General features: G+C 39.1%; 3 protein-coding genes across 5 annotated transcripts in view; 2 read left to right on the top strand and 1 right to left on the bottom strand.

The window, feature by feature from the left end:
• The first annotated feature begins 8,634 nt into the window (after nucleotides 1–8,634).
• tmem269 (transmembrane protein 269) lies at nucleotides 8,635–15,774 on the top strand. The gene is made up of 6 exons (XM_053317997.1): nucleotides 8,635–8,659; nucleotides 11,207–11,408; nucleotides 11,935–12,032; nucleotides 13,241–13,384; nucleotides 14,281–14,481; nucleotides 15,468–15,774. Exons 1-6 carry the CDS (start codon nucleotides 8,635–8,637, stop codon nucleotides 15,575–15,577), a joined length of 780 nt encoding a protein of 259 aa, XP_053173972.1. The 3' UTR covers nucleotides 15,578–15,774.
• Nucleotides 15,775–18,969: 3,195 nt separating this feature from the next.
• si:ch73-206d17.1 (tyrosine-protein kinase STYK1) lies at nucleotides 18,970–22,302 on the bottom strand. Of its 2 annotated transcripts, none has more exons than XM_053317332.1 (10): nucleotides 22,147–22,302; nucleotides 21,907–22,045; nucleotides 21,552–21,698; nucleotides 21,230–21,430; nucleotides 20,908–21,089; nucleotides 20,723–20,806; nucleotides 20,279–20,496; nucleotides 20,095–20,135; nucleotides 19,842–19,938; nucleotides 18,970–19,366 (listed from the first exon to the last, which is right to left on the bottom strand). In XM_053317332.1, exons 2-10 carry the CDS (start codon nucleotides 21,962–21,964, stop codon nucleotides 19,195–19,197), a joined length of 1,200 nt encoding a protein of 399 aa, XP_053173307.1. In that variant the 5' UTR covers nucleotides 21,965–22,045; nucleotides 22,147–22,302; the 3' UTR covers nucleotides 18,970–19,194. The 2 variants fall into 2 exon arrangements, with proteins under 2 accessions (XP_053173307.1, XP_053173306.1); XM_053317331.1 differs by having other exon boundaries at nucleotides 21,230–21,433.
• Nucleotides 22,303–24,290: 1,988 nt separating this feature from the next.
• magi3a (membrane associated guanylate kinase, WW and PDZ domain containing 3a) overlaps nucleotides 24,291–26,560 on the top strand; it is a 116,935-nt gene continuing 114,665 nt past the window's right edge. For both annotated transcript variants that reach the window (XM_053317322.1, XM_053317323.1), the window contains exon 1: nucleotides 24,291–24,726. In XM_053317322.1, the coding sequence (XP_053173297.1) occupies nucleotides 24,420–24,726 (307 nt within the window). In that variant the 5' untranslated portion in view covers nucleotides 24,291–24,419. The remainder of the gene's footprint in view (nucleotides 24,727–26,560) is intronic.

The raw sequence follows: 26,560 nt of genomic DNA on the forward strand, positions 1-26,560 counted from the left end.
ATACAATAGAATAATCCATTTTAAAGGATAGGTTAACAATGTTTCAATTCTTAAAACAAAGGTTAGGTGTCCATTATTCCTCCTGTTCATACTAGCTCTTTTATTTTAGATTCCCTTCAAATGCACTTCCAATGTAAGTGAGTGGCATATATGAGGCTGAAAGTGTTTCCCTGTTCAGCTACAATGAAAGTATAGTAACAGAAAGAGGGGTTCTGGCTCTAAAAAGACTGTAACGTTGAAAGAAATTACTTTATTTGCTTCATATTAGATAAACAAATCCATTTTTTACACATTTTGAGTGTGTGCTGGCTAATTGCATTTCAGTGTGGCATGCTGGCTATTCGGCTGCTGACAGGAAAGCTCTGCAGAGGGTGATAAAAATGGCAGAGTGAACCACCGGCTGCCCTCTGCCTTCTCTAGAGGAGATCTCCAGCTCCTGGTAATGAAGGACTGCGCCCACCCAGGTCACAAACTGATCTCTGGAAGGAGATACAGGAGCACGAACAGACTCAATAATAGCTTTTACCCGTGGGCCGCTGTCTTAAGTGTGATACTCAGCCTACTAAATGTGCAATACTACATATTTATTAATGATACGTTATTCTCTAGTTTTTACACCTTTTTCTTTAACTATTGATTCCACCTTGTGTGATTGTTTATATTGCCTGTCCTATTGGTTGTTTTTATTGTTTGTTGTTATTGACCACTGAACACTTGTTTCACATGTATATTCTTATTCAATGACAATAAAGACTTTCTATTCTATTCTATTCTAGATGGAGGATTGATGATTTTTGCCCTTATTATGTAACTGCACTATGATGGAACTTGTAATGGTCAATATGAACAGGAGGGATGATTATGGCAAGAAAAACGTATTTCAATGTTCATTTTAACACCTTAATATTTTAAGACACACTTTGTGAACCTTTCCTTTAATGGACTATGGCACAGGTAAAGGAAAGAAATACAAAAAATAAACTGCTCCAGTCATATAGAAAACTGAAAAAAACATAATATTACTCAAAATAAGGAATACTTGTTATTCAATACTACCGCTACAGAATAATAGCTTTAAAAAATAGCAAATTATATAGTATGTTATGCCTTCAATAATAAGTAATACAAAGTTATGATGATGAGACATATGACATTACAAAGTGAATCATTACTTTAAAAGGTAATGATCAACTTGGAAAAGGTGATGTGGAATATCAATTAGTGAAAGAAGAAATGAAGAAATGTTTTTGTTGCTAAGATATAAAACATCATAATTAATCAATATATGCATTTAAGAACGTATTCAAAATAAAGGAGTCATGGTATTTTTTACAATGAATAAACCTGTTTGTTCACTTCTCACAAGGCAGCATCAGGGAAAGTCAGTAAATCATAAGAAAACAGCGGTGCTCAATTTTCTGACTGGCAGTATAGAGTTCAAGCTGTGGCTAAACTAAGTCTTCTGTAGGGGTCAACCTTTATGGGAGGGGCAGAAAAACAGACATATTGTGCACAACAAGACCTCAGGGGACCAAACCTATTGGATGTATGTAAAACCAAAAGGTGATGTTGACTTACCCTTATCTGGTCTTTACCGTGTTACACACTTCTTCACATGGAACCAACTTTGGGAGTAAAATCAAGGAAAGAAAAGTACATTTTTAATCAAATGAACAATATAAGTACATGTGAATTTTTAAATTAGATTTTCTCTCCTCAAGCTTACTGGCTGAAGAATCATGTTGTTCTTTCAGGTAATTTGATTTTGTGTACTTTCAGTTGTTAGTAGCAGTTGTGTATTTCATAATGAAGCCTCCTCAGCTTTGTTTTCTCTTTAACTTGATTATCTTAGAGCTTCACAGTTTGGTTTCTTCTTGTATCAGGTAATATAATGATTTCTCATTTGTTATTATCACATATATATACACAGAATCTTTTATCCACCAAAATTCAAAGTTTTACGTGATCAATGACCTTCTCTTCCTCCAGACTTCCAGTTATTTATCACTGCATTAGAAAGTAAGCTCTGCACTGTTTTACCATGATTTATTTATAAATGCACAGCACATTGTGGAGGTCTAACTTCCCCTCTTTCCCCAGCCTGTAAGACAGCCTGGTTCGATGGAGGAGATGTCTCTATAGATGGAGACTCGGAGCTCTTGAGTGACTTGAGAAGGAAGTACTGGACCCGCATCTGCTCCAGACCAGTGGACATGGAGGCTCAGACTGTTTCAGGGATCAAGTCCCAGTACACCAGGAATACCTTCCACACGTAAATACATTGAAGACAGTTGATATCATGAAGCTATGATAGTGCATGATCAAAGAAGTGATGGGTTTTAAAATGTGCAGTTCATGTCTGTTTTGTGTGCAAGAGCTATTTCATTTCATTATTTATTAACCATCATCTTTAATATCATTTAAGAACAAACCCTAACAAATATTGACTAAATATATAGCTTTATATTAATATGGACCTCTATTTAATATTATTACTAATAATCCTCTGTAATGGAAGAGCAGTAGATTCCAACTCAACAAGATCATACGGATTAATACATTTAGCATGGAGCATGAATACCACAGTCTTCTTCACATTAATCAAAGTTTGAACTTTAAAGGTTGTAATTTGGTTACTCATGCAAGGAGACGTGTGGCTGAATTAATTGCTGCACACATGGAGGTGCAAAATAAACCACACGTGTCGGGTGTTTCACCTGCACTGAAATCGATGACTTGCAGAGGATCAATACCCAATGAGGAAGATGAATCTAAGAAAACTACTAAAAGCACTAAACTAATAAAGAGCAATGGAGAAAGACAATGTGTAAGAAGTCAATGCTTATAAATTACATTAAAAACAAAACCATATGTAAAATTACATTTACAGAGAGGGAAAAGATCCCAATGTGCTCAAGAAACAGTAATTTACCACTGGCAACTGAAGTAGGCAGATACAGAGAATGGCTGGTATAGATGTATAGAAAATGAATGGCAGCTAAGAAAGAATGGTGATGGTGGATATCAGAGGTAGATTTTTTTGGATGGTGGTTGTGATCATGAGGATGTGATGGTTGTGCTTTGCAGTTACAGCGCATCAGAGGGCTTTTTATGCCTGCACTCAGAACAGAAATGGAGACAGTGCGAGGATTACAAGGTCATGTTCACCTGCACAGGAGAGTTCTGCTCAGGTATGTGATACAATGAAAATGATACAACCTTAAATCATTTCGTTGTATGATATATTGTATTTTCATGCAGACAAAATATTGGTTTCTTTGATTCCTTGTTATTCATAGAATGTAGGACGCGCTGGTTTGATCATGATGACCCAACAGGAAATGGAGATTATGAGGTCCTCAGTGACCTCCTCAGTATATACCCCAGAGAAATCTGCCCTCAACCAATCGCCATCGAGGTTCAGACCATCTCTGGAGAGCCTGCATCAAATACCTCTGATATCTTTTTAAAGTAAGATTAATGGCATAAATCAAAAACTACAATAAATCAATACATTTTAAAAGTTACCTGCACTTTTCTCATGGCCTTTCTCTCCTCATTCTTGCAGTTATGATGCCACCTATGGGTTTGCCTGTGTAAATGCAGATCAGGGGAGCCGGAGCTGTGAAGATTACAGAGTCAGGTTTACATGTCCAAAAGAGTTCTGTCAAGGTATGTGATGTATCTTTCTTTCCTTTGGACTAAACACACTAATGTGGAAACAAAAGCATTCAGACACCCTACTACATGTACATAGAAAATGAATGGATGATTGTTTTGTCAGTTAAAACGTTTGCAAGATGTTACCCATGTCCATCCATTGTTTATCTGTGTTTTCCCTGTTAAGTAAAAAATACCCATTTCCTACCCGTATCCTTGAAAGCAATAATATATTAGTCCAAGGCTGACATAAAATATAAAAGTGGGGTGAGGAGAACATAAAAGAGGTTCCCCTGCTATCCAACACTAACACTACTAGTATCGTCCCTTAAGTAATCCCTAACATACAACAGTCTTGTTCTTGTTAGATAACAGTTTTAACAATCTTGTATTTGCAACATCTGCTCAGTGTCAGAGGAGTGTCGAACACGGTGGCTGACCAGTGATGACCCATCAGAGGAGGGTGATGTGGAGTCCATTCTTAGTCTACTGAAAACCTTCCCTGGCCAAATGTGCAAAAACCCAATCAGTATTGAGGCTAAAACAACAAGTGGAATATCTGCTAAATACACTGGAGATACCTACCTCTCGTAAGCACACTGGTTAAGCTACATGTGACATTTATTCAGTCAAGCGACCTGCTACCACCATGTGTGCTTTAGTCTGTTTGTGTTTTATATTGCAGCTATGATGTCACTTTTGGTTTTGCATGCATCAATGAAAAACAGAAAACTAAACAATGTGAGGATTATCAAGTGATGCTGACTTGTCCCTCAGAGTTCTGTCAGGGTAAGTTTTCATTTTAGCAGAAGTCATTTTGTTACACATTGATGTGAATGTGGATCATAGCAATGCCTTACGATACATTGTGACCTTTAAATATAATACCCATAATGTAGTCTAAGGTAAAACTATAAGAACCTGTTAAAACCCAATCAATATATCTGAATCAGAAGATCTCAGTGTCTCTTTAAATCTGTAACTGTTCAGTGTTTTTCACCGTTTGGTAGGGTGCAGGACACGCTGGTTCAACTCAGACCATCCCACACTGCGGGGTGACTATGAGACCCTCCTCCAGGTACAGATGGTGTATCCCAGTCAGATCTGCTCTCAGCCTCTGGCAATTGAAGCTATGACAGTGTCTGGTGTCCCGGCGCATAAGACTGGTGAAGTCTTTCAAGCGTGAGTTGTTGGACAGACACCAACACCAACAAGTTTTGATACATAAACAAGAACTTACATCATAGTGTGCCAAAAGAGTGTAGAGGCCCTTCCACTCTAGACATTAATTGCATTAAACAGCAAGAAGATGCATTGCATTATTGTGTTGCTATGAATTCTAGTTTTACATTTTGTATTACGTTGTTATATTTTATTTCATTTCATGAAATTCATTCATTTCTTTATTTATCTTTGTATGGGCAATTGTATGCAGCAACTCATCACGTAGGTCAACAGATACATACTCAGTTGATGGGAAAAAAAGAAAAAATAATGTTAATCACAAAGCTATAAACAATTAAAAAAGTAGATATAGATAGAAAATGATATACTGTTATTATCAATAGGGCCTATATATGATGACAAGCTTTAAATCATTGTGGAATCGTTAAAATATCTAATAATAAATAACTATAAGAACCTAAACAACAATATAAAATGATGCAGTCTATACAAAAGGACTTGAGAAGCCGGACAGCACAGGGTATAAATGACTTGTAACTGACTAAAATCGGAATAAAATCAAAGCAGCAGAGGCTGAGATACCCGACTCCAAAACACTACAATTCCCATAATGCTACTGGATAGTATCTTTCATTTGATCCTCCTCATCTGGTAAAAACCTGCATCTGTCAAACTCCTTACCTGTAATTTGTGATGCAATATTATATATTTAGTGTCTCTGAACTCAAGGCAACTGTCATCAGTGTAAACTTGGTGAACTGCCCCTTTAACAGCTTGCTTTTTTTATGTATTTTGCAGCTATGACGCTACTCATGGCTTTGCCTGTGTGAATGCTGAGCAGCCTGGTGGCAAACGCTGTCAAGACTACAAGGTCCGCTTTACCTGTCCGCTGGCTTTCTGCTCAGTGTGAACCATCAATTCCTCATATTTTTGTTTGTTTGTTTGTTTGTTTACAATTTATTCTCACTGCTGTATTTATGATGTGAACATGGACATTTCTGATGTAAGTGCATTTCTAAATCCACTGAATCAAAAGAGCAAAAGTGTTGATGAATAACACCTGAATACCAGCACGTAAAACATTGACCTGTATCCAGCAAGAAAAACAAGGATTAATGTGATTACTGTAAGCATCAGGAGATGACACAGTCTAGTAAGAATGTTGTGTGCAAAACATTTTAGCAGCATTCACTTTATAGCATTTAGTGAACTTTATACTGGAGTTGTTGTCATGTTACTGCAGGAAGTAGAAGACATCACGGATCATGTCTCGTTGCTATTGGTCAGAGTGCTAGGAGTGGTGTAATTTCATATCTGAATCTGTTTAAACTGAATTAAACAGAGGAATTAAATTTAAGAGAGAAGTGGACCTTATAACCCAGAGTGCTAGAAATCTGTTTTGTCCACGATTAAATAAATAGGTTATGCTTCAGTCATGGTTAACTACTGTAATATGCTGATTAATTTGTAACTATAACTGCAATCTCATATGCAAGTTTCTGTCTTTTGGTAACATTTAGTCATTCATTGTCTCAGCAAATGATTTTTGTAATATGTTGCTGCAGGTCTGTGTACTGCTACATTAGTATTGATAGCAGTACATCATACATCCTGACTAACTGAAATTGGTAATACTCAGTATAATAAAAATATAACTAGTATGAATTTAAAGTATCTGTGTCCTTATTAGCATTAGCATTAGCATTAGCATTAGTTATTGAAACATGTCTAGTTACACAAGGGGTTTTTAATTATATACTTGCTATGTTGAACATTTATTATAACCTATTATAGAAAACTTCACCGTTCCACTGATTGCCTGAAGTGGAACTTTTAAGTCAAAAATAATAGTTTGAGTATCTCAGTATAGCCCCAAATCTAAATTTACTCTTGAAAAAACGATAATAAGTTGTATTGAGAATATTGTCTTAGATAGATAGATAGATGCATTTCCAGTCCAGTCTGTTGTCAAGGTGGACTCCATGATATCTATATCCCTCCACCGTATCCACCTCCTCTCCTAGAATGGAAATGGTCCTTGGTCTTGGCTACATTTAGGAGGAGGTGGTTGTTCCCATACCATGCCACAAAGTGGTCCACACAACTGCAGAGTCATCTGAAAACGTCTGCAGGTGACAGGACTATGGGTTGTATGGAAAGTCAGAGGTGTAAAGGGTGAAGAAGAGAAGTGAGAGGATGGTCCATCTGTTCAGACAGGTATTCAGGAGGTTATGCATGTGTCTACCTTCATCCTACCTTCAAAGGACATGATTCTTACAATGCTGTCTGTTTGGTACAGGTGAGAGAGGACATGATTGATGAACCTGAGAGTGATAGGCAAACTGCAGCGTGTCCACACAGGTGTTTACACCAGTCTATCCAGGACTTAGGGTTAGGGTTAGTCTACTCACAAAGACGCTCTTTTTTCCTCTTTTTCTTTTCTTTACAGTAACATATCTCGGATTGCACCATTTGTCACATCGAATATTAATAATATAATCACTCATAGCAAAATACTTTAGACTCTATCTGCTGTATTTATTTGACATGTGGTGCCTTGTTAAATGTATTTATTAAAAATATATTTGGCATTAAAATGTTTTCCTCTATACTCTCATTCTGGCACTTCTTGCATCAACACTTTTCCCCCCTAGTATAGTGGTGGTCGCCAAAGAAATAGCACAACTATATTATGGAACAGTGTCGAAGCAATGGGGGATCGTCATTTCCGGTGGAATATTCCAGCGGATTTATCCTTGGTCTTTAAAAGGACGTGCTGAAAAAGCGGCTGTGAAGTAGACAGGTAAACGGCCATATCTTCTGTGTGTGCTATTGACAGCGCTGCAACTTTAAACACATCAGTGAGATAACAGACAGAAAAAGGAGAAAAAAACGTCTGCGTGGAAAAAAAGAAAGAAAAGAAAGACAATAAATTGCACAGTGTTCGTGCGCGTTTAGACGTCTCCATCATTTGATTTCTATAGTCTCTGTAATCTGTGGAGGTCCTTTCAGGTAAGATGGAATGCACTTTATGTATGGTACCCAAATATAGGGGAAGAGGTAGTTTAGAAGAGATAACATTTGTGGCATCATTTGGTTGTGACGCAGTTGCGCAGTCGCGCATTTGCTTTGGCCGTTTTCTTTAAGATGCTGAGATGTCCAGTACCAAATATACACCTGTTACTCTGTTGTTGTTCTCATGCCTCTAGTGATGTTTGCCTGTGTGCACGGGGGGATATTGGCCGTTTTGCGCTGCATTAATGTACAGAAGACCGGTGATAAGGATAAAGGCTGATAAAGCGTTGCGCATTAAGGCTCGAGCTGAGCAGCTGTAACCAGCTGATGGTTTCGGATGCAGAAGTAGCAAAGGATTTGGGAATCCTTAAAGAAAATCCGTGGCTGAATGATGTGGCCTAAAGCTAGCTTTGTATTTGATATTTTGGCAGTGTGTTTTTCAAAAATTAACAAAAAGATAGACAAACAATTAAGGGACATAGTTTATGCACGTGATTTAACTTTGGATTCAGCCATGAAGTTGTAATGTTACAGCTGTTACGCAACATTTCAAGTCAGCAGTGGGCTGATTTACAAGCGGAGTTTGTGGTCGCCAAAACTGATCCCTAAAATCTTATTAGGGGCTATTTCAGGATGATGATTATGTTCATTTACATCTCATATTTTGAGATAATCATGATATTCACACAGTTACAATATAAGAGATGTATGTAGGTGAAGTAAATGCTTTTAACTTTTGCCTTTCAGCTGTTGTGCTGTGGTCCAGAGACAATCATGATCCTCCTCACTCCCTCCTCTGGTAGGTACAGTACTTGTTTCTCAGTCTAGTCTCATAATCTGGATTGCACCTGCATGGACATGAGTGTTAAGGGTTGAATGGGACATGTTAATGGGATTAAAGCAAAGTAGATCTGCATTAACCAGATTAGGCAAGGAAACAGTGATTAATGTGCTGAGGATGTTTTAACGATGCTTAGATTGAATAGAATAGGATGGGATAATTCATTTAGTAAAATTAACCACTGAATATACAGTATGATATTAGTATTCATTATCAGATGTGCCGCAAGTAGCACATATTGCAGTTATTATATGCAATTAAAATAATTAATTTCAGATTTGACCTGGGAAAAATAGTTCTTTGTTTGCTGTATTGATATAATAATGTAAACTACATCTGTTTTATAGTTTGAAGTTAGTTAGTGTTGGTTTAGATATTCGCTCTAGTTAGAGTATACAGAGTTACGTCTACTATGTCTGGTGTACATCATTTATAATTAAATGCAAAGTTATTGTCATTTATAATTATTTAGTTGACTCTAAAATGTAAAAAGTGTAAATTCTCCTTTAAATTCATTTCAGATTATTCTTATTGTGAACTGTTGTGAACCCTTGTTTTTGGTTTTTGGCTTTAATTCGTTACCAGGTAACATAGTAGGGTGTTATATAACAAGGGCCTTCCCATCATGCTTTGCACTCATTAGGCAGCAGTCCAGAAAATAGACCTGCTTGAAATTGACAGCGTGTATGGCTCTGGTTTATCCTCCTTTTATTAGTCCACAAGACAGCATATTGTCTTGAGGTTAGAGTAAAACCTGAATGTAAGATCTGCAACCCTGCAAACTTGTATACACACGGAGCTGCATGTTACTCTAAGTCACTGATTGCCCATTTAGTGAACTTGGAAATGTCACGATTCTCAGATTAAATGCAGAATGTCAACTGCAGAAACTGATGTGTAGTGTTTTCTGACTTAAAGCTTTCCCATGAAAAGTTTTCAGATAACAATTAAATGCCAGTTTGTGATTTGTGTTAAAAGACAGAATGAGAAGTAAAACGCATGCTGTGAAGTGAAAGTGTAAGTTGTTTTTGGCTTTCTGCTGTGTCTCATACACTGTTTTCTTTCAGATGAAGAGTCTCTTGAACTCGTCTGGCTTTGGAATCACAGGAAGTTCAGGGTGAAAAACGCTTGAAGGGTTGCTACTGCAACATTAAAAAATATTGAAACTTTGCAGGTCATTTATCTGTGCATACTGTCTTGGGCAGTACTATGACTTGAGAGAAAGTTATAAACTCACAAGAGAGCGAAGTGGACAGAAAACAAAGATTTCTTTGTCTGTCTTCATTAAAAAACATCACGGCTTTGTGGAGGCAGAGGCAGTTTTTGGCTGGAGTGAGGCAGACTCAGCAGTCATTCCATCTTGCTGACTATTAGTGTATGTAGCTTTGACCATTTAAAATACTGCACATTTTGCCATCAGTGCAACTAAACAAGTTAACATGACACAGTCTTACTAATTGCACTGTAAGCAAATATATGCCTTATTAACTGAGTTATTATTGAGGATATAACCTCATACAGTAAAGAACTTTAAAATACATTTTATGTTATAAAACCAAGGACACCAGGGAAGGTTGTAGATTTATTTTTAATGCTACAATCTCCATTGAAGCCCAGGCCGCAGTTGTATTCATAGATTTGAACAGCTAGCTATGTGAGTGCTGCAGCCATGTCCTCGTCTCAGGTCACTACGTTTGATCAGGCTAATTGATCTCACGTCTGGTATGTGTCAATGCAGTAGGTCCAGCTCACACTCACAGTAGCCGATGGTGTGTGGTAGTCCTCTAAATGTCTATAGCTTGTTCCCCTTTCACCAGTGTTTGTATGTATCTGACCCCCCGATAAGATCACATTTAAGTGCTAACTCTTTACATGCACCCTGTTCAGATACTGTATCCTTTTGACAATTTTTTTGACAAGTATTTTCTAGATGAATGAAGTTAACTGCATGTAAATATGGCTGTTTTGTTTTGTGACGGTTAAATATATAACACATGTTTACTGTATAGATATAACTGATAATGTAATGCAATGTAGATAAAGAGACACTTTAATGTTGCATGCTGTAGGCTGCGCACCCCTGATTGAATGATTGTACAGTAACAAATGCATTTTAGTGATCTGAAAATGGATGAATGTATCGTACGGTTGGTGTCCGTCCCATAAACATACATCTTGGTAAGTGATGCTTCTTTTACATAAGACGAGCCAATCAATTCCGTAGTCGTATTTTCCTTTCAGTACAGTAAAACAAGGAACACACAACATATGATAGTTTATTATCCTGTACAACGGATTTTCACTATAGATGGAGCACAAATGATTATTATCCAGTAATCGTAAAACTTTCAGATTACTTTTGGGATTTAAAACATCTGAGATCTGACTCAAACTGTGATATAATGAGTAAAGTATTCCCATTCAGACACGTTCATCAAAAGGTCAGCTGGTATGGTCATCCGATCGTGGCAGGGATTTAGCTTCTTTTTTTAAAAACCACAACAGAGGTTATTGATCTAACAAAGACAACTACTAACTGCTTTTGTCGTGTGGTCTCAGGTTTCTTCCAGTGTACCAACAAGCTCTTTCTGAGTGATCAGGCCACAGGACTCCAGATCAAGGAATTTGCGCGTAAAAATGCAGCTAACGCTCTGTCAGTTGCCAACATGGTCATGGGCATGGCCTCCATTCTCAGCAGTCTTAACGGGTGAGTGAACACGCCATTATTGGATTTTACTCTGGGAAACAGTCAGGATCAGCTAGTTTAACTAATGGCCTTAATCATTGTGTGGATGGATGTGGACGCCAGTAACACATTTTTATTTTTTTTTTAAAGAAAGAAAAAAAGAAAACTAAACTGAACACAAAATTAAAGAAAACAAACTGATAAAACAGATCATTGCATCACTCCTTTTTTTAAGTTTTATTTTATTAGTGTCTTTTGTCCAAAGTTTTGCCCCTTAGGGCCACCATAACTTAAAATAAAGACACAGTCAAGTGTAAATCAGAAAGAAGAAGATGCCAGTGTCAAGAAACCTGACCTGAAGATAATATGAATAATATCTTTTTCTGTTTGTCTATTAGAGAAAGACAAATATTTAACTGTATTTGTAACACTGTTGAAATCTAAACACTACTAGTTTTACTTGTGAGAACTAGCAGATATTTCACCCGTTGAAATGGGTTGCTGTCATCAAATAGCTAAACCAAACAATTCACCCTGTTCTGTGCAGGCACCATCATGCGGCGTGTTGGCTGGTCCTGATTGGCTACCTGCTGGATTTGGCAGATGGAGCAGTTGCCAGGCGACTTGATGCTTGTTCTGCACTGGGTAAGTAGAGTGTTGTGGTCAATAGCACTTAATAAAGATGAACTTCAACTGGGGTGCTGGCAAGGCTTGCTGCACCGTTCTTTGTCTGATCTTGAATTTAGCTACACAAGGTCAAACAGAAAGTGAGCCAGTAAAAGGAAACTCAGCTAATGAAAATATTTTTGATACTTTTACAGAGTTTTGAGAAGAGTCATACATGTTTTATATAATGTAAAACAATGGTTTTTAGCTTTTTCTATATTTTTAAAGACTGCTAATTATACCCTGATAAATTTCAGGGTTAAGGTTTGATTATAAATGGAATGACATCCTCTTGGTGGTGCCACCTTGAAAAACTCCCAATGCAAATACACAGCATATAAAATAACCACTGCTGGTATATTTTCAAAAGACCAAAGCCCCATATTTATTAAATCAGGAGATAAAAATAGCTGTTTTACCATTGCTTCCACTGCGCAAGTTCACATTTTTTCCCAAGCCCAAAATAGCTTTCAGGTGCATCACAATACATAGTTGGCTGCACATTTCAGAGGGCTTTGTGTCCCGACAGGATTTTTCTGCATGACTTTGCAGGTGGATGTTGTTGTGCCCCCCACGTATTTTGTCAAATGAACAATCACTTTCTGATTAAGCAGCCTAATTCCACAGGATCACGACCCAATTGTCTATTTTATCCCGTTGCTTTGGGTTCTCTGCATATCTGAAATTGCTAAAATTGTTGACCCTTTGCTGTGGAATTCCACCTCGTTCATTTGGGCCGTGGCCTGAATCACCTCATCCTCATCTGCTGAAAACATGCACCATGCTCCTGCGGGATAAAGAGACAAGGCAGGGGAGAATGTTGTTTATAGAATTGCTGCCCGTTGGGCTGACACTGGAATTTCCACTTGGAGATTTTTGCACGTTCGCAAACCACTGTCACATGTCAGTAACACTGGCGATGACCATGAAGAATGAAGGGGTGATAACATACTTGATACACTGACTTTGAAAGAATGTAAATCCATGGCTAAGGCACTGTTGGGTTGGTAATAATAGGACAGTCAGCACTCACTGGTGACATTTCTGAAGCAGATGATTCAGATTACAATATTTTTAGAATGGGCTTTGTCTGTCAGCTGTGAAATCCTAACACCATGATAATTCATTCCTCCCTGTGAAGTTCAAATAGACACTGATATTGACATTTATGTCTTTTTCATGCTCAGGTGCAAAGCTAGATGATTTTGCTGACTTCACAACCTTTGGGATTGCCACATCGTTGCTCCTGAGGACACCTGACCTGGTGGACAACATCCTATGCATGTGTTACGTCATGTCTGTGTTCGTCCGCCTCTGTTTCTTCTCAAGTGGTAAGTCTCAAAGTTGTAGTGTTATTGTACATCAGGGGTGGGCAAATGTTTTGGCTCAGGGGCCACAATGAGTTGTAAAATTTGACAGATGGGCCAGTCCAGCATGAGATGGATGGAAAGTGTTTGTGTGAACTAATATAAATTACACGTTAAAGCCATTCAATTACTCAACTTTTTTGTTTAACTCGCTGGCTAAGTCTTCATCAATTAGTTCTACATGGCAAGTCACCGTCCTGAGTGATAAACAAATGTTTTCAAATTTGTTCCCTCGGAGAATGGCTTGCTGGCCTTTGCTAATTTGAATGCCAGGAAATAACTTGCCTTAGCGCTTGACTCTTGAATGGTAGTTTGTCGGAGAAAAGTATTTTGCCCAGCCTATAAATTGGCCGCCAACCTCTGGCTGCTAGTGTAGTTAGCATGCTTGGTGGAAAAGTGGCCACTGATGTTGTACGGTTTCTTGGCAAATAAGACATACAGCCTTTGATCGGACTTTGACAAAAAAATATTTAGCTGTCCACTCCTTATTAAACACTCGGCACTCACTATCGACTTTTCTTTTCTTTGGTCCACTCATTGTGACAGAGGGTTTCAATGCTGTGACAAAGGAGAAGTAGAGAGGATAAACCAGACTCCAGCAAAGGTCAATTGTGTCTGGAGTGCGCCATCTAGTGGAATCAACTTAAACGCCGGGTATTGCAGGAAATTTACTAATTCATAATTTGGACAACTCTGTACCAATATTTCACAGGCCGGAGAAAAAAAGCCCAAAGGGCGGTATATGGCCTGTGGGCCATAGTTTGCCCATCCCTGATGTACACTGTAGTTTATGTAAGTAATATTTTCAGTCATTATTATTAAAAGGACTTAATGAAGATGTTTTCTTGTTTGGTCCTCAGGCATCCCATTCATGTATCGTGGCCTGCCCTGCATCTACTCTTCAGCCATCCTGGCCAGTGCCTCTCTGCTGTCGGGGGGAAACATGGCCATGTTGCGGGTCATCGCAGTGGCCATGATCCTATTCATGATCAGTCAGAACTTCTACCCCCACGATAGAGTGCTGGAGTCGCAGGCCTGGAAAAAAGCAGTCTACGCTGGAGGTACAGTCATTAGAAAACAACTGTACAGATTGCTGCCAGAGCTAAAGATTAAAGTGATGATTTATCATATTTTTTAAATCATACTTTAGTTACATTTAGCATCTGCATGTAGTACAGGTATTTAGCCATGCAAATAGTTTGGTTTTTACGTTTCTAGATTTTGAGTTATCTATCTGCCACTACCCCATTACACTAGAGGTGAATCTTTGAACAACTTAAAAGCAACAACGTGCAGGTTAGGATAATCTACAGAAATCGCTGTCAACTGTTTTCAGTAGGATTATCTTTAGTCACACTAGTGGCATGGCAATATCAGTTGGTCAATCTATCACGTTGGTCCAGACTGAAATATCTCAGCAGCTACTGGAAGGATTTATGGTCTCCAGAGAAAGAATTCTAATGACTTTGTGATTGCCTGATTTATCCTCTATAGTGCCACCATTTGTGTGTTTATTTTTTCTAAATATTTCATGGGGCATTTTATGGCTTTATTAAATTACAGTAAAAGATGACAGGAACTGAGGGGAGAGAGGCGAACTGCACGCATCAGTGGTCTGTTGCCAGAATCAAACTGTGAACATTGTGGTTATGTTGCATGCATCCTAGTAATAGACTGTTACATTCAAGGGTGTTAACTAGTGGACTAATGGGACATGGTGGCCTTTGTAGTTTTAAGTGAATTGTATTGATAAATATTGGATGAATTACCTTGAAACTGTCTGAATATATCTGCAATATACAATGGCATGGTATCAGGGTAAAGATATCACAGTAGCCATTATATCTGCAAAACATCAGCATATTAGCACCGTCACTCTGAGCATGTTAGCATGCTGATGTTAGCAATTAGCTCAAAGCATTGATTTACTCTAGGTAGTAATCTAGACATTAATCTGGGCAATGTTTCTGGCAATGCATGCTGCCTTTGCTTTCAATTTTCAGTGATTTCCCAATGTCACCCTTTTTTTGTTTTTTGTTTGTTCCAGGAGTCATCATGGTGTTCTGCTCTTCTTTCCCCCCTGCATGTGTATACTACTTACTGTGGTCTGTCTCCTACATTTTGTTCCCAACATCCCTTTGGAGCAGCAAGGTGTAAAAGGGTTGTTGGCTTTGTCATAAACTCCCGAATAGTTTGACCTCTGGCCCATCTGGGTAAACTGAGGCTTCCAGACTGCTGCTGCTCCATACTGTCATGGAGGATCTAAACTAAACATGCTCATGCACCACAGGCGAACACTCTATTTAACCTTTATTTTGATGTGACACCTCTATGACAACACCAGGATTGAAGAAAGTTGGATGAGACTGACATTTTAAAGGTTGAATACGTAGAATATTTATTAAAAGCTATATTTTTAAAAAAATAATACAGCCACGGGGCATTTTGAGGGGTACAGAATGAAAGTATTGCTTTTCCATTAAAAAAAATATTTAGTCTGAATTAATATTTTTAAAATTTTTTGAGGGGTTCGACAATGACGTTCTGACACGTTCTGTGTACATTGTACCAGCCAATTAGCGGCCGGAATTGCGGGTTGCCAGGGTTGTCTGTTGTTCCGGTGCAGCTACTGTAGGCTGGCACTGGGTGAAATGGAGTTGTAAACAAACACGGCCGTGTTGGACTTACTAAAACCAGCGTTTTTTGCTCTCAAGTACAACTTTTCATCACAAAACTTCGAAGGTAAGACAGAATATCTGTTAGTCGCTGTAAATAAGCGGTTGTTTACCTTTGTATGCTGCTGGTTCACTGAGTTTTTAGCGCAATAATAGTGGAACTGTTGAACTCGCCAGGGTCTGAGCTTTCATATGAGATGCTATTTGTTTGTGTACCATGAAGTATCAAAACGGTAGCAATGGAAATGTGGAGAGTGGGTTGACTTTCTGACGCTATTCGGATTTTGATATTTGATCATTAACCTCTTAACGCACGCTGTTCCGTTCACGGGACGGGACGGATGTTAGGAGGTAGCCACACGTTCTTCTGAATGTTTTAAACACCAACCCTTAAACATATATATTCATGCCGTACATTGTTGGAAAGCTTAGATTGTTCTGATTCATTCAAGACCACTCACGACTTATATGGTTGCTCACAGCCGTAATAGTATTAGCGATTAGCTTGGCAAGCCACTCAGCTAAGTGAGAAAAGCTATAATGCCTACATACCTTCAAAGTCTTCCCTTTATCCACAACGATCATCTTATGACACAGGACTTTCTGTACAGCTCGCCAAGTATCCATTCTTGTGAAATATGAAATCCGTTTCCATAAAACCGGAATATTTTCCTCAATATGTCCATGTATTTAGTCCAACACGTAATGTAATAACACAAATAACAAACCATATACGGGCCGTTTACGTCATTTCCTGACCTGCGCGTCCATCTCAGAGTACACGTGACTAGATGTTTACGACCGTGAGCCTCTTCTGCTTCTGACGACACCACACACAAACCAATCGGTGTTTAGGATTAGGCAGTACATGCAGAGACATTGCTGCTACTCCCACTGGCGTTACATTGTAATGTACCTCGGTGGTTTCAAGTCAGTTACAGCGAGGGTATGTTCGCTTCCTGTTTTCAAAATAAAAGCACCAACTCTATCGTTATGGTTTTCTTAATAATAAAAGGCAACGGGTGTTTTATTTTGTGAAAATGACCGGAAGTGCGTTACTCGCTACGGCTAACTTGAGCGGCTCCGAATTCGCAGGAACAAAACTTTAAGCAGATGTTATTTGGACAAATTAGCGTCACATTGTGGATCTAAAGGGCTACTTTGACATGTGGATAAAGTGAGAGCTAAAATAAAATCCGGCACCGGACCTGGCAACCCGACTGCTGGAATTACTTTTTGGTTGTTGCGACTACGATCTCGAGACATTAGATGGCGTTGTTCTGCTCATTCTACATATTCTACCTTTAATGTTAGTTGTAAGGATTAACTGTCATGCTGTCTTACTTGGTGCACATTCACTGAAGCCATGGTGACTTGTTCAAAAAAACTGAATTTTCATCAGATTCATCTCTTGTGTAATCTCCCTTCCACAGTATTAATCCAATCTTTCATCAGTGTTGGGAGAGCGCGGCAGCAGGGCACATCATTTCTATTTCAAATGAAACAACCGCATACATTTTTTGTATGTTCTTACCTCCAATTTGGTATTTTAAAATGTTTAATATTGTCATTATATAGCACATTGAAACAACTATTTCCCAGTGTTGAGCATAGCTGAATGAGTAATTGTTTGAGTGCTCAGTAGGTAAGGCTTCTGATCTATAAATGATTTTTTTCTTTAACAAAGTGATGGGCATTCATACAGCATTACGACTGTGTTACCCGACAACTGTTTATCAGTGTTGGGTTCATTTAATTTCCATAGTATTCAGGTCAGGGGTGTGTATTTCCTCCAAATCATTTTCAATTAGTAATTAAGTATGTTTTAAATGGATTTAACTGAAGCGCACTGACCCCACTTGTGGCCTCTTTGAATGAAGGACCTTTTTTTCCTTTTGTTTAGATTTCAAGACTTTTAGCTTTTTAACAAGTTGTCATTTTGTCTTAGTAACTATGTGTAAAATTTCCAAATTTCTTCCATGTATGATTTTATTGGGTCATTGTATGTGTTTGCCTCTGTTTTAAGAGGCATTGCAGTTCAAATACTAAATCCACACTGGATCACCATTACATCTTCTGACCACAATTAAATCACTGATGTTACTGCAGTTGTTACTGATTTAGGCGAGGTCAGAAGTGCAACATGAGTGAAAGTTGCAACCCGCAAATGGCACTGCAACAGCAGTTTTCTGCCTCATGTGAGTCAGTGTGTATTTACCTTCAAAGACAACACAGAAACTGCAAATCCTGCCATCTAGTGGTGAAGCACTTCATCTTTCTGCATGTTTTGCCTCCACCCTAAAAGTGTTACGCTGTTCCCCAGTCAATGTTGGCTATGATCGCTCTGCAATGCAGAGGCTTTGAATCCTTAAAACCCACAGAGGTTGAGGAAGGAAAGGATAAGTGCGTTTGAAATGGTCATCTTTGAGCTTGTAATCAGAGGTGTCAAAATAAAGGGTATGACATCACTTGCATTGGAGTTCAGTGACTTTAATTTTTTGAACCTTCTATAAGCCATAACTCATAGTTTTAGCAAGTTGTGAGTTATCTAAATGAGTCTACTTAACGGAGCTCTACCTCAAAAGCTCTGTTTTTATTTTTTTAAATTAATGCAAGAGGTCACGTCTTCTGATTCGGATACTGATCTAAACCCACAGACGGGTTTGACAAGGTTCGTGAATGTGCTTTAGTGCATTCAGGTTTCCTGTGTGGTTGTTTTGCTTTCCAAACTGTAAAGTCACAGTAATGTATGCATGCTGAGAGCATTATAAAATACAAAAACTGTACTTGCCCAATGCAAAAGATATTAATAAATAATAAAAGATCTGTGCTTTGATCTCTGTACATTTTTGACAATAAAGAGGTAATAATGAATACTTGCTTTCATCCTTCATTCATCATGTCATCAATATTTCACTGTGGAAGTACAAAGAAAGATACTTCCCGGCAATTTAACAGTCAATTCAGTCCAATTCAGTCTATACAATTAGATTAATCTGCTGAATCTAACACCTAACATTACAGATTATAGGCTGTCATTGTAGATCACACTTTACATCCAGATCTTTTCTTGTTAATGGGTCTTGAAATACGGTTGTACTACGAGAGCAGTCCAGCCTGTCTGTTATACTCAAATATATCCATTTCATCAGGAACACAAATGTCTTTAGTAGCAGCTAGGTGCAGTGAGGAGTCTAACAGCTTTATGATGGATGAGAAGGCAGGTCGGTCTTTGAAACTCCACATCCAACAGTACTTCATCAGATCATACCTAAAAGCATACAAAAAGAATTAAAAAACCCATTTGTGTTAAAAGAGAAGTTTGACAATTAAAGAAATACACAAAAATACACATATTAATGTTAATGCCCGAAGTTAGATGAGATGATTGATACCACTCTTGTGTAACTGTTAATTAGTGATCTTTCCAGGTGCTGGTAGACCAGTTGTTTTTTGCCTCTGGAAGGAGCCGTGCCGTTTTCAATTTTACTGCAAAGCAAATCCATCTGGCTGCTGGTTGTACTGTAGCTTCATATTTTAAGGACAGACACGACAGTAGCTTCTTATCTAACTCTTAACAAGAAAGCAAATGAGTCCATTTCCAAAATGTCAAACTTTTTTCCCCCACAGATTTTTTCGTTGTAATAACTCAGAGAGGGTACTATTTGAATGAAAATTCATCACAGTGACTCAGTTGCTATTTCTGCACCAAGGGACAGTAAATCACTTCCTATTTCTTTACGTACAAAGGTCCTCCACAGTTCTCTGGTCTCTCCATTCGATAAGACCCTTGTAGCTTTGGAAGCACAGACAGAGGCTCCAGCTCGGGATATGGAGGAGAGCCTGAGATTTAACAAAAAAAAGAAAAGAAAAGACTTTATTGGTGATGCTGACGATGATGTGTCCACTACTACACATTGTAGAAAATAATAAATTTGAAATAGGCTAAATTGAAAAGATACACTTGTGGCTAAATAATAATTTGTTTAAAGACATTACCTAGAGTAATCAGCTCATACAGGAGGATTCCAAATGACCACCTAAGGAAAAGAAGATGTGACTCCAAATCAACATATTCAAATCATTTTATGTATGATGTAGTCGGCATACAATAGCAAAAACAGATAACAATGTTCTCTGTTTTTTGTGTATGCTTCGTGTCTATCCATAACTCTGCCCTTACACGTCGCTCCTGTCAATGCTGAACTGCATCATAATCCTCTCTGGAGCTTGCCATTTAAGAGGCACCTCTGCTGCCCTCTGCCTAGTTGCCAAATCCATTTTGCGTCCTCCAAATGCAACACCCAGCCCAGACACTCGGGCTGAGAGGCCTGGGCCAATTAAGATGTTCCTGGCAGCAACATCACCATGCACCAGCCTGTGCTCTGCCATAAGGTAATCCTGAGGGAAGAAATAATTATGGCCAAACATGTCAATCTTTAGTTAAATATTCATTCAGACTTCAAGATAAACAACAATTTATTCCTTCATATCTTGGGGAAATAGCAGGTGCATAATGACCTGCTATGGTACAGCAGGACATCCCCTATAGGACATGACATCTAAATTGTTTTAATTTGAGTGTTACTGTTTGTTGGGAATAATTGGTCTTCAAAATGTGACTCACCAATCCTGCTGCAACCTGCTTTGCCACCAGAAACACAGATCTCTCAGAGAAGCTTTGCGATGGAGCCGCAATGTTTGAATTCCTCTAGGGCAAAATAAGTCTTTGTCATTGCACTAAATTGAGGAACTGGAGATTGCATGCATCATTGTTTACAAGTTTGGACCAAAGTCGTGTACCGCCATTACATTTTTGAGTGACCAGAGGAAGTGGAGGAGGTTGCCTGGGCTGTAGGCGTCTAAGACCAGGTACATGGGCAGACGTTTGGTCTGACAGTACAACATCTGCACCACATTCTCATGTTTACACACTCTGGCATGGAACAGCACCCACTGCACAAACTCCTTAGCTTCAGGTTGGTTGGGTCCATCTATACAGGGTCACAGGGTCATCAATCATTAGTCATATGAAGAATTTAGCAAACTTATTAACTATATTTTATAATAATTACAATATATGAGAACAATAGAGGAAACTTATATCCCTAGCCTTGTGACATTCATGCTGTACCTCGGAGGGACTTAACCACCACACCAGAGGAGGTTCCATCTTTCTTCTTCAGCAGACCTTTACAAATGGGGCCATAGCGGCCTGTCTGCCAAAACTCTAGTCCCTCAAGAACACACTCCTCAGGAATTTCCCAGGGATTCAAAGCTGCCTGGACCTTTGGAGTGCTTAAAGAGGCTGCAGTCACAGATACACTCTGCTGGCCTGCTAAGAAAACACATTAACACTTGGCATTGGTCTCTGGCAATGATGTAAAAGGGGTTTTGATTGTCATAGTGTTTTTCAATATTTTATAAAGAGGATATTCAGTATTTGCAGTTCATACCATTTGTAAAATAAGCTGCTGAGGTCCTCTGCGCTTTTTGTTTGTACTTGTGAAGATCACAGAAAATCAGAACCATGACAAAAACTGTGCTCAAAGCCAATATAGAAGGGATGATAATAACAGCAACAGAACCAGATGACTCTTCAGCTTAACAAGAAGTAATAGAAAAAGTGGGTTCAGAACATTTCACAAAAGTTTACTTTATTTCAACAAGAATGAGAAGACCCATGAGAAGCAAATCATACTGTCCTCACAAGAGAGAAATTAGCATGTGATGGATATGAAATTACATTATTTGAAAAGTTCTTCCAGCTGTTTGCAATGCAGTAAAAGCCACATGTACTTTAAAACTTACAGCACATAGGGAGCGAGGTATCGTTGCTACATTTTGTATCCACATCCATAAGGAGCATCTGGCGTTTCTCACAAATGAGAGAAATGGCAGATCATATCAGCAGATGAAAATGTAAAATCATTGCCAGAGAGAACGATCCCTGTAGAGAGTAGAACTAATTAACTCTGAAGTAAGTCACAATTGGAAAATGAAGCATGGCATGGAGTATAACAGCTACAATTGACTTAAAAGTTTTCCTACCTGAAACCTGATGCCCTCGTGTGTGAGTTAACAACCTTGTAATTCAAAATTAACACGACGGCCCAGCGGTGGAGAAGTTGAAAAATTGCAATAACAAGGCTGTTATCAGCTGCTTTTAAAAATGGGCTCAGCTTTATCTGTCTGAAAGCAAGGGCGCTGACCGCAGAGGTGAACTGGAGAGTGGACTGAATGTTAATCATTAACAAATGGTCAGAAATTGTAACATTAACAGGTGTGAGGCTCACACCTATAGTACTACTGTTAAATGGTGTCAAACTGTGATTAATTTGCATACGAAAGTGTTAAGTTCAGTTCATTATGTATGTGTCATATGGGAAATCTGGCTCTGGCTCATCAGACTGTGAACACATTGGGAGTAGAGCTGCTACTAATGCTTTTTTTTCATTATTGATTAATCTGTTAATTATTTTCTAGATTAAGCTATTAATTGTTTGGTCAATAAAATGTCAGACAATGGTAAAAAGAAAAGAAAAGGCAACCTAAAACCTCTTCTTTTGTCCATAACCCAAAATTATTCAGTAGTATCATAGAGGACTAAAGAAACCAGAAAATAATCACAACTGAGAAGCTGGAACCAGACAATTTGGATTTTTTTTAATGGCTCAAAGCAATTAATTTATTATCAAAATAGTTGGTAATTAATTTTCTGTTGATTGATTAATCCACTTATTGTTTTATCTCTACATAGGAGCAAAGCACATCTAAACGAGTAAATTAAAAACAGAATAATTAAAAAACAAAAAGTGTGTAAAATTTTCATACAAATTATAAAGCCTCGTTGACAGGCAGCTGTTATATTTTGTGTGTATTCGGTATCGGTGTTGCTGCTGGGTGCTTAGATTGAGGTTCAATTTTAAGACTGTTACAACCACTAGGGGGCAGAATTGCGCAAGAAATTACGTCGAGCAAACAGGGCAACTCCTCAGCTCTGACAGCAGGAAAGGTTAGGATTCTCCAAACGCATCTCATGGACCGAAAAGTATAAAATAGATCTCAACAACCCCTTAAAAGTAGCTGTCCAGTGTGTTGGGAGACATATACAATTTGGCACAAACGTCTGATCAAATTGCCAAACTGTAGCCTATATCCACTATGTTGAATTTACACTAACCAATTCCCACGTGAAAATATGCGTTCCTATGCGGGAACTCCGCCTTTCTAAACACACCATGGAAACAAAACCCAGCGCTTCTTAGACACAAAAGACCCGCCTCTTGCCATTTATTATAGGTTCAATGAGTACGATTTGGGACTGCCCCCTAAACTCTGATTGGGCAGGAATCCTTGCAATCAGGAAAGCAACACGGAAAACGATCAAAAAAAAAAGTTGTGGAGTGAAGCCTAATCGGATCACGGCTCTTGCATGCTGCTGCGTATTTTCTAGTAGAAAAAAATCCCCAGAATGCCTGTGGAGAAGTAGGAGAAATTGCAGCAAGTAACGGAGAACAAGGAGTAGGGTTTCGGTTTTTGGGAAGATCATATAACCGCCGGGTACACAGAGGAGGGACAGGTATGTTTTCCCGTTTCCAAGGACTGTCTTGCTGATGTCACCGAGGAGGAGGAGGGCAGAAGGACAGGTGCGCAGAGTAAAGTTGCCTCTCCAGTAAGGCTTGAATGGAGAGCTGTCACCAGAGCAGCGAGAAACCAAACAGCTGATTATCTTTGTGGGAAGTCAGGTTAAGATTTTTTTTTTGGGGAGGGGGGGAGTTTTGCAGTATTTGTCAAAACTCTCTTTCCTTGGCTGAGTTATCAATCTGGCATTTTCTTTAAGTCTTATAAGTGGAATATTTACGCTTTTGGAGCTGACGGGGCTCTCTGTTGCGCACAGACTGCGAGACTCACAGGATCTGCTCTGTTTTGTCAGTGTTTAACAGAGTGCAGGAAGCTACTCTAGATTTTTTTTAAGTGCACATTGTTGTGAACTGGTGGGGGTGTGTGGGATCGAGACGCCCCAACATCCCGAACCAACACTTTCCACTTCAATGCGACACTGACGCAGCTGGTCTCGCATCCCAGTCGCAGGCAGGTGATGCTCGAGTAATTCAATGGAAGGATCGATCATCACCAGAGGGAGTTTGATCTGAAAAAAAAAGACTTTGTGGTTTTTAACGTGGAATGGAATACAACACAAGTAAGCATTAACTTCTATAAATCTGCAATGATTTTTCCGTGCGTCATTGCGTCTTAGGGTCTTGCGTTGAAGGACAATCGTTCTTGGACTTCCTTTTACAGGTTTACAGGAGCTACCAACAATGTCCAAGACACTGAAGAAGAAGAAGCACTGGTCCACGAAAGTGCAGGAGTGCAGCGTGTCGTGGGGAGGTTCCGGGGAGTTGGTCACCGTGGTTGAGGTGCGTGGCGGTGCTGAGCTTGGAGAGTTCCCCCACCTCGGACACTTCGTTTCTGAGGCGATGGTTTGTCACGCCGGGAGGTTTCCCAGCAGCGGGGACGTGCTCCTGGAGGTGAACGGCACTCCAGTGAGCGGACTCACCAACCGAGACACACTGGCTGTCGTCCGTCACTTTCGAGAGCCCATCCGCCTGAAGACTGTGAAACCAGGTGTGTTTCTGTACCTTATTTTTGAATCACAAAGACCACCCACACCCTGCACACTCCCACACTCCCACATACTGTACACAACCATGCCTGCTATGTGTGTGACTTGTTTAAAAAGGGGATCAGAGTAACCTGGAAATTGGAGATTGGAATAGGACAGGTGTGAGTTGTAGGCTGCCATGAATAAATCAGATTGACTTTGGGGTAAAGCCTCACAGCTGAGCCCCTGTTTGCCTGTGGGGTGGTGTGTTAAAGGATCAGGTGTGTGTGTGTGTGTGTGTGTGTGTGTGTGTGTGTGTGTGTGTGTTTGTGTGGGTGGGTGTGTGCATTCTCATTTATATTTAGAAGCAAGTCTACAGGTTAGTTTAATGTTGTGTCTAAAGCAATAAATAGTCTATTTGCATGGCTCCTATTCATTCATGTGGAGACACAACATTTATCACAGTGGTACTTGTGCTGCGGTACAATCCTGCCAAACAGCATGAGTGAGAGGGACATGCTGCGTTTTTAAGCATGTTTGCTCAGAGTGCCCAGATCTGCATGTACACTACAACATAAGCCATGGTCATTAAGCTTGCAGCCCCTTTTTCTGATCTCCAGTTTTGTAATCTTCTTTTGCATCCATGCACAATTTCCTACTCTGGACTCCTGTACAGTCACACACTCATATAATCATTACACTCACTGGTTAAATGTCATGGCAATTATCTATTTGTAAACTCTAATTCTTGCCAGCAATTACTTACTGTACTTATGGCCCACAGCTATGCCCAATGAGTGTTGTGTTTAAATGTGTCAAAACGTGCAGACATTCAAACTCTATATATGCCATGTGGAACAGTACTGTAAGGGTGTGTGTGTGTGTGTGTGTGCTTGTATGGACGGATAGATGGTTGCATTTAATGTAGGCACCGCTCAGTGTGGCACGATGCAAACGCTTAGCAGGGATTTGTTAATGGTTGCTTTACCAGCTTACAGTGTTGGTCTGCTTGCAGCATTGAGGTGAGTCCAAGTCTAATTGAATCAATTAGGCCCATATCCTTAAATCCCCAGGATGCTGTGAAAGCCTGGCGACACGGTTTGACACCTTGACTGTCTGGCATTTCTGCCTCATGGTGGTTTTCAGTGAAGGGTGAAGGGGGAAGGGTCTTTCTGCTTCACATTAGGTTCACCTGTTGATAAGATTTAAGGTGGTTTTAAATCAATAACTCCATATTATAATGTTTTTTTCTTTATTAGTGTTCAATGCATTGAGCTTGATTCCACCGTTATGGATCACCTGAGACCAATTTTAACAAAGAACTACATTTCTAAGCTTTTAATTACAGTTTGTGGGGGGATCAAACTCATCATGATATAATTACACTGACAATAATATTGATCTAGCCCATGATCAGTTTTTGTGACTGTAGCATTTCAAATATAATGGAGGTGATTTGTGTATTGGTTAGACTGTTTAATCGTCCATTTAGACATTAGGGAATAAGTTATGTGAAAGTGTGCATTATCATATTTGCACATCATTACCATTTCTATAGTTTTTTTATCATTTTTTCTTGACGTTGCATTATGTAATGTTACTTGTATGTTAAGTGATGCTCGAGCTAGACTTGGATGTGTGTGGGCTGCTTACCATAGGCTCCTGCCTTTCCCCTTGGGCCTCACTGTGTGTTTATCTCTCTGTCCCTTTCCTCATAATTAATTCACGCATCATCCATTATTGATAGTTGCCCGGTGCCAAGATGAGACGGCGGCTGATGGGCGGATCAAACGCTATAGCCGACTGACTGGTGTGGGTATAAACTTGTATTCTCGTGAGGATATATATTTTGAGGAA

Source organism: Scomber japonicus, chromosome 4 (assembly GCF_027409825.1).
Source record: "Scomber japonicus isolate fScoJap1 chromosome 4, fScoJap1.pri, whole genome shotgun sequence".
Lineage (NCBI taxonomy): Eukaryota > Metazoa > Chordata > Actinopteri > Scombriformes > Scombridae > Scomber > Scomber japonicus.

Coding starts and splice junctions, on each gene's coding strand:
- si:ch73-206d17.1 (XM_053317331.1), bottom strand. CDS start 21,964: ATGCTCCTTATGGATGTGGATACAAAATGTAGCAACGATACCTCGCTC. Junction 21,699..21,906: donor TACCTCGCTCCCTATGTGCT/GTAAGTTTTAAA, acceptor CTTCTTGTTAAG/CTGAAGAGTCATCTGGTTCT. Junction 20,807..20,907: donor TCCTCTGGTCACTCAAAAAT/GTAATGGCGGTA, acceptor ATTTTGCCCTAG/AGGAATTCAAACATTGCGGC.
- tmem269 (XM_053317997.1), top strand. CDS start 8,635: ATGATCCTCCTCACTCCCTCCTCTG. Junction 8,660..11,206: donor CCTCCTCACTCCCTCCTCTG/GTAGGTACAGTA, acceptor AAACCACAACAG/AGGTTATTGATCTAACAAAG. Junction 12,033..13,240: donor TGATGCTTGTTCTGCACTGG/GTAAGTAGAGTG, acceptor TTTCATGCTCAG/GTGCAAAGCTAGATGATTTT.